The following is an 8,305-nucleotide window of genomic DNA, read 5'->3' as shown; positions in this document are numbered from 1 at the left end:
TTTTCTAATTTCTTATTTTATGCTTTTCTTGTCTACAAAGAAAGTCTCTGGCCAATATTCCAGGAAGTAGCAAGAGAAAAAGTCAGACAAGCAACATCGTTTACCATAGATGAGAAAGGGGAAGGGGTGCAGTGGTTCTAGGCTCTTGGAGCGGGCGACCTGCTCTTCCTGCTCGCCATGATGCTTAAGGATGCATACAATTGTGATACGTAATGTGTACTTTTGATGTCATTGTTGTTTAATTTTAATAAAGTGGTAAACTATATTATGTTGGTTTTTGGATTTAGATTCAGAAGAAAATCTAAACATAACAGAGACACTGGGGGGCAAAGTAAGAGAAAAACTGGAAAATGCCAAGGTAATACTGTCAAAGTTCTTTGTTTTCAGGATTATTGTTTTGGGTGAAACATGTAACAGAATAGTTGTTTTTTATGTCAAGAAAGAGCTGCCAGTCACTATTGATATAGCTCAGTTCCAGAAAAGATTCAAGTTCTAGCCTGCATGGCCTTTCCTTTCCTTTTGTCTCACAACACCCCTATGATATTAAACCTAACAGAAGAAAAGTTCAATGATTTGGTCATAGTAATTATATATGAATCTTGGGACTCTGAGTGTGTGTGTGTGTGTGTGTGTGTGTGTGTGTGTGCATGCACATGCACTATTAAAAAGAAAAACATTGAGGATTTTTGTTCATTTTGTACAGAACACTTGTGAGCTTGATAATGCTTATTTTCTAAAAAAAAATTGTGTTTCAGATTAGTCAAGGTGAAAAATCTTCAACTCAGCTGTTCAGTAATCCTAAGATATTTCAATGGCCTAAGGTGAACAACTTTCTTTTAAAAAACTTTTAAAAACAACTTGATGGAAGTTTTTGGCATTACTCCTAGCCTCAGCTGACCTAGAACTCACTGTGTAGAGCAAGCTGGCTTCGATCTCACAGAGATCTGTCTGCCTCTGCCTCCGAAGTGCTCAGATCAAAGGTGTGCACCACCACACCTGACTCTACTTGGCATTGCTTTTTGTGCTAATAAATTATGATAAATATTTATTAAAAGATAAACTTAAGCACATTAAATTTTTAAAGAGTTTATTTGAGCAAACCACTCACGGATTGAAAAGTTTCAAACAGCAGGTATATCGGGTTCCACCAAAGGAACATGAAAGGAAAGCATTTATGGAATGCATGCTGAAGCAATGCAAAGAAACCTGATTAACTAAAGTGAGCAATAGCCTTAATGACCCTAGTTAAAAGTTAGTAGCACTTGGCCCATCACAGAGTTAGATTCAGTTTGCTTATACAGGAACTTAACGACTCTGGAGTCACCTCAGCCTAAGCACCTCCCAGTCAATTCTAACAATATTAGGGATGATCTCTGACCTACAGATTTGGTGCTAAAATTCAGTGTGCAGCTGCATATTTGAAATGAAATGACAAAACATTTCCTATTGAGGATAGCCACGTTAGAGTACAGGTTAAGTTGCTGTAACAAAAAGATTTAAAGTAAGGGGATGGAGAGATGGCTCAGTGGTTAAGAGCACTGGCTGCTCTTTCAGAGTACCCGGATTCGATTCCCGGCACCCATGTGGCAGCTAACTACTGTCCATTACTCCAGTTTCAAGGGAGTCTGACTCCCTTTTCTGGCCTCCTCAGGCACTACATGCATGTGGTGTACTTACATATGCAAGCAAAACACTCATACATATAAAATAAATGTTTAAATTTTTTTTAAAGATTTAAGGTAAAATGTCTTTATCAAAATAGTTTTACTTCTCTCTAGTATAGAAGTTAAGTATTCAGACAAGAGTTCTGCCCTGTTGAAAGTTCAACATGAGACTTTCATCTCTGAGTCCATGGCATGAAGCCACCATTTTTTTCATTTGTGAGCCAAAAGGAAGGTAGAGAGAAAGAACCAAAGAACCAACAACTTGCAGGTTGATCTTTTACAGGTCAGACATACAAGTTGCACAAATCATTTCCAGTAAAGAATGTGGATGAAGTACCTAGGTATCCAGCTAAAACTGGTTCTTTTATTAAGAGATGTGAGGGCAGTATTGAGCAGCTAGTAGTTTCTGACACAGCCATGTAGAATATATTTAGCTCTGCACATTTTATTTATTTTTATTTAAGATTTATTTATTTGTATATTATGTGTATGAGTGTTTTGCCTGCATGTATGTATGTATGGGTATGCACATGCATGCAATGCCCTCAGAAGTCAGAAGGGAGTGTTGAATCCCCTGGAACTGGAGTGACAGATGGTCTTGAGCTGCTTGAGGGTGCTGGGAACAGAACCCTGGTCCTCTGCAAGAGTAAGTGCTCTTGACAACTGGGCCGTCTCACCAGTCCCCTAGCTGTGCAAATTTTTAAATGCAAAGATTGATTGTTTAGTTCATTTTGATCTGCTCTTTAGTGTCCTTCTCAGATGCTTAGAAAAATATTTTAATTAGAAATAGGGGCAGACTAAAAATATTTATGACAGTCATTCAACATAGGGATAAAAGTATGCACAAGTGATGAATGACAAGGGACTTAATACTGAAACCTCATGCTGGAATGCAATATGCTGATGTGCTTGAGAAAAAAAGAATAAAAGCTTGCTTAAATTGGATCTAATTTAAATATGAATAGTAAAAAGTTGGCCAAAGTTGAATTCCTGAGTATCAAGAAAAGAATAAAAAGAAAGAGAAATTAATGTCTTAAGAATTTCAGTACCAAATACGGACTGTCGGCTCAGGAAGCAAATTAGCAGAAGTGGTGGGCACTTCATGATGCAAACGCAGCTGAACTGTAGATACAAGGCAAACACAAGGGAAACGTCCACATTCGGAATGTTCAGAAGTTCTTTGATTCCTAGTATGATTCTTTTTCTTTTTATACAGAATTCAGTCCCTTCAAAACCTCCATTAAGTTCTTTTTCATATCTGTGTATGAGAAAGAAGTGGCATGATTTACATTTCAAAGAATCCAAATTTACAGCATAGAAAAAAGAGGACTTATTTATCAACTGGTTTGTAACTAAGAATATGTCACCAAAGACTGTGGGACTGGGATGGAGTGGTACTTGTGTGTGCATGTTTGCGGGTGTGTCCATAAGAACTCTTAAACATAGGGAAAATTTGTCCTGAGGCAGCGTTTTGATCAAACTGTGCAATAATTCTCTTACTGCTCAAATTAGAGTGTGAGCCGTGGGGGCATATTGGTTAGAGGTGGAAATTTTGGCTTTATTTCAGTTTCCAGAACAAAAAAAAAAAAAAGAAAGAAAGAAAAGAAACTCGTGAACCAAAGCTAAATTTATATATAACCTGATAAAACAACTCTGTCCTGTTGTTCCTTATTACTGTTACTGTTTACCGTGTTGCCAAAGAATATTTATTAACTTATGTTAACTTATATGTAGACGATATATTCGCTGCAACATTGACTACTGGTCTACTGTTGTTTAACCCACAGACTGAAGTTTTACTGGATGAAAGACTTTCATTTTTCATCTTGAGTGGTGAAGAAGACTCAGCCTTGAGTCAGTCTTCAGGGCAGGTTGGACTGGTTTCCCTCGTTTACATCCTTATTCCCCCAAGATTCAGCTATTTGTTAAAGACATAGAATGAAACACTTAGATAGGAGATGGATTTATTTTTGTTTGTTTGTTTTGAGACAAGGTCTCCCTATAGCCTGAGCTGACAGGGAACTTGCTATGTAGACCAGGCTGGCCTGATCTTACAGAAATCTGCCTACCTCTGCCTCATGAGTGCTGGGATTAAAGGTGTGCATTATCATGCCTACCCTTTGGCCTGGAACTTTTCGATCCTTTTACCTCAGCCTCCTGATTGCTAAGCTAACAGGTATGAACCCTCACAACTGGTTTGGAAGATGAAATTTTTATTATTATGCCTTCCTTTTCTCTAAATTGAACTGATCGTTAGAATAACTAACATTTACTGAGCTCTTACTGGATGTTCAGTGATAAAATATGCTATCAAAGTGGATTGCATTAGTCAGTACTCATAAAAACCCTACAAGGGGGGGCTGTGCGTGGTGGCGCACGACTTTAATCCCAGCACTCAGGAGGCAGAGGCAGGTGGATCTCTGAGTTCAAGGCCAGCCTGGTCTACACAGTGAGTTCTGCCTCTGCCTCCCAAGTGCTGGGATTAAAGGTGTGTGCCCGCCTTGATTGTTTTTTAACACATTAACACATTACTTTATTTTGGGAAAATTTTAATTATACAAAAATATTGGAAAATGGCAAGCTAACACCTGTGCTCTTAATAGCCAGAAATAATGATTGTTTAAAGTACACACAAGGTTTGGGAGCTGGCTCAGCTGGTGAAACGCTTGCCTTACAAGCACAGGGATCTGAGTTCAATCTCCAGAACCCACATAAAAAAGCCAGACATGGTGGTAAGCCCTTGGAAACCCAGCCCTGGGGAGGTGGAGACAGGTGGATCCCTGGGTCTATCTGGTCAGGCAAGCCAGTCTAGCATCTTTGACAAGTTCCAGGCCAATGAGAGACCCCATTTCAGAAAAAAAAGGTGGACAGTACCTAAGAAACAATACTCCCCAAAACATACAGAGAGAGAGAGACAGAGAGACAGAGACAGAGACAGAGAACCAGTTCATTCTACCTTCAGACTGTCCTGTTATCTGACCCATGTTTTCCTGCCTTCACTAGGACCACTGCAGTTTAAACCATCATAAACTCGCTATCTGAATCATTGCCAAGTCTCCCTGTCTTCCACATTGCTCTTTCCATATTTGAACAGAGCTGAAAGCAACACTGTCAGAATCTAAGACCATTCTTTTACCTGCACTCTCTAACCTCTTCCTGTTTCATTTAAAATAAAAATGAAGGTCCTTTGGGCATTCTTTAAGGCCTGCAAGACCTGGTCCCTCATACTCTCTGACTTTGTTTCATTTCTTCTCTTTTCCTCCTCCCTCACTTAACCACATGACTCCCTTCTGTCCCTCCCTTGCATATCACTCTTGCCCTGGGGGCTTTACACTTAATTTATCTGCTTTGAAAGCTCTTCTCTTAGGTTCATGGTGTAACTCTCACTACCTTTGGACTTCTAGTCAAATGACACACTATTAAAGAGGCTGTGTCTGAAAGGCCTGTCTAAAATAGCAGCCTCAACCCATCCTGCCCAGAATTCTCTATCTTCTTATCCTGCTTTCTTTTTCTTCACAATTCTTTTTAAAAAATATTTTATTTATTTTATGTGTTTGCGTGTACTGCCTACATGTATGTAAGTACAACCCTGTCATGCAATGCCCATGGAAGACAGAAGAGGGGATTGAATCCCCTGGAACTGGAATTATGGACGATTGTTAGCCACCATGTGGGTGCTAGGATTCAAACCCAGGTCTTCTGCAAGAACAGCCAGTGCTATTAACTACTGAGCCATCTCTCCAGCCCCTCTTCACAATTCTCATTATCACTTAATATATAGTTCTTTGTCTATTTATTTTATTTCTGGAACATATTAGGTACTCAGTGAATATTTGAATATAAGAAATATGTCTGTCAAACATGTCCATGCTCTTAAATGCCAAGTTAGATGGCCTTCTAGCCTCTTAAAATATAGATTAAGGGATAGATTTTTCTGAGAAAACAAGAGAAACATTTGTCCCTGGTCCTGTTCCCCAGCAGGGTATGCAGGCACCAGATGTAATCACCGGCCTCTTTTCCTTCTCATAAAGCAAGTATGGAAGAAATCAAGCCAGCAGGCTTGCAGCGGGGCCATTGGGCTAGTTGGGTATGAGGAAGACCAGGTTAGATACAATGCTACTCAGAGCTATGTGGAAAAGCTATTTTCCTGAAGCTGGTGACAGGGTCATAAAGAGAAGAAATCTATTTTACAGGAGGCTGAATTTGAGTATGGTCTCTTTCTTCTGAGAGAAAGATGGGGCAGTCCCAAGTACCTAATGTGGGTACCCAGAGTGAGGTCTACAGGTGATCTCAAAGGACTCTCTGCTCATCATACTGCAGCAGCACGGAATGTTCCTGAAAGGCAGGGCAGGGGCGGCATCTCCTTTTATCACACAATACTCATTTATGTCCATCTACACCTAGCAGCCCACAGCTCGGATAGAACTCTGCTGCAAGCTGCATACCAAAGACCAAGAAGGTGATGATTTGGGAGAGCAGCAGAACTTATATTAAATGAGAAAGGACTGTACAGCTAGGGCTCATGTGGATCAAGATCATAGCTTGTCTAGAGTGAAAACAAAGGCATATTAGGTAGGGCTCATAAAGATGCCTGTAGGTTATACATCAGGGGTCCAATTGGAAACCCCACTATACTCATCCATCGGGACAGACATTTGCTCTGAAAGCAGCTTGAGAGGCCAGGCCTGTACCAACAGTGTTGTAGAGGAACCTTGGCATGGGGGCCTGCTGGGGCAAAGAACCCTATTAGTCAGTGGTCCGAATCTTTAAGGGGATCTCTATGTGGAGAATCCCACAAATCTTGCTTCTAGATGTTGATGTCATATACCTTGCTTGAAATCCTAAAATGGATACCACAAAGATATTTGGCTAGAAAATAAATATTTCCTTGGTTTCGTGAAAGGGATAGGAAGGAGGGAATAATGATCAGACTTATTGCAAAGCATACTTTCATGTTGTCTTGTTCAATATATGTAGTTTTCAAATTGCACAAGTAGCCATCTGAAACAAATGTGATACGATTTTTGTGAATACACCTGTACTTATGATGTAATATTCAGATACTTATCAATAGAAACATGTACATTTTCATACCTATATTCAGATTTTGTTATAACTTGTATAAATAACTTTTGTATATAACTTGGTCGATGTTTATGCTGCTATTTAGTGGCAAAGGGGCACAAGGGCAGGAGGGGGGATGAGGAAGAAGGGAGAGGAGAGAAAAAAATAAAGACACATTCTGTTTGGAAAATGTCATAGTAAAAACTAAGTCTTTGTAAGCCAAGAAAATTTTTCAAAAGGAAAAGTTATTAAGACCCAGACTCAAATATACTTTAAAATTTTTGTTAGGACTGATCAAACAGCATGTAAAGCTCTGTAGTTATAGGACCCCTGTGAGCTGTGTGTGGTGGCATGTACCTATAATCCCAACACTTGGGAGACTGAAGCAGGAGGACCTTGAGTTTTAGGCCAGTGTGGGCTACAAAGTGAGTTCCAGGCTAGCCAGAGATACAGAGATACTGAGACTCTATCTCAAAAAATAAAAAAGATGGGGTTAGGGAGAGGGCTCATTGGTTAAAAACACTGCTGCTCTTGCAAAGGACCCAGGTTCGATTCCCAGCACCCACATGGTAGCTAATACCCATTGGTAACTCCAGTTTCAGGGGAATCTGTCGCTCTCTTCTGACCCTCCTGGGCACTACACAACATGGGTGCAGTAACACCCATGCAATAAACTCATACACATAAAAATAATAAAATATAAAAAAAATAAAAAATCAAAACAATTCTGTGATTCTGTTACTTACCCTAAATGTACATTTTTGAGAACTGAGAGTTTTTTTATTGTATGGCATACTTCCATGCTGTCTTGTTCAAAATATGTAGATTTCAAATTACACAAGTAGTCATCTAGAAACTACTGATTTGGTTATTTTGAAAAGGCCTATACTTAGCAATCATAATATTCTATGTAGATTTCAAATTACACAAGTAGTCATCTAGAAACTACTGAGTTGGTTATTTTGAAAAGGCCTATACTTAACAATCATAATATTCAGATTTTTTTTTAATTTTAATTAAAAGAAGCATTTCATTACAACAGCATTAACCTATTCAATAACATTTTTCTGAGCTAGGGTACATCTCTTTCAAAATTGGCTGTACATTTTTAGGTTTACAGAGGAATTATTACGCTTGTACAATCTTTTACTGATTATAAACTCTACAAGACATAAAATTAAATGAGGTTTTAATGTTTAGAAAAGATCTCCACTTCGTTGTTAAAATACAGTTTCATACAGAAAAATTCATTTTAAGGCAACTGACATTGAGACGTTTTCACATGCATTTCTAATCTCTATATATATGACTATTACTGGTCACAGTCACTTACTTTCTGAGTTCCGTGGCATCTGAGTATGAATATAAACTCGTCAGATAAACAGCCTTCTTCTCCCTCTAGAGCCTCCATACTCTGTCATCCCTGCCAATGTCCACTGTGTTGTCAGGACCCCCATCTATTGCCCCCATCTGTCCTTCTGATAAATCTAGTCAGCCAGAGGTCCCTGTTCCAGGAGGATCAGCTGTTCCTCATCTACAGCAATCCATTGTCAGTATTCCTTTGGATAGAATTGGGG

General features: G+C 39.1%; 1 protein-coding gene and 1 non-coding gene across 2 annotated transcripts in view; both read left to right on the top strand.

The window, feature by feature from the left end:
• Positions 1–274: 274 nt before the first annotated feature.
• Positions 275–8,305, top strand: part of Cc2d2b (coiled-coil and C2 domain containing 2B) — a gene marked incomplete at its 5' end in the record, with an annotated part of 75,952 nt that continues 67,921 nt past the window's right edge. The window contains 3 exons of the mRNA XM_029563009.1: positions 275–358; positions 756–822; positions 3,441–3,535. Of these exons, the coding sequence (XP_029418869.1) occupies positions 275–358; positions 756–822; positions 3,441–3,535 (246 nt within the window). The remainder of the gene's footprint in view (positions 359–755; positions 823–3,440; positions 3,536–8,305) is intronic.
• LOC115070173 lies at positions 2,505–2,573 on the top strand. The gene has a single exon (XR_003849374.1). It is a non-coding gene; the product is annotated as a small nucleolar RNA SNORD82 (small nucleolar RNA).

This window comes from Nannospalax galili, unplaced genomic scaffold, assembly GCF_000622305.1.
Source record: "Nannospalax galili isolate Female #2095 unplaced genomic scaffold, S.galili_v1.0 scaffold875, whole genome shotgun sequence".
In the NCBI taxonomy this organism is placed as follows: domain Eukaryota; kingdom Metazoa; phylum Chordata; class Mammalia; order Rodentia; family Spalacidae; genus Nannospalax; species Nannospalax galili.
Note: the sequence above shows the minus strand (reverse complement) of the source record. Positions and strands in the feature narration are given on the sequence as shown.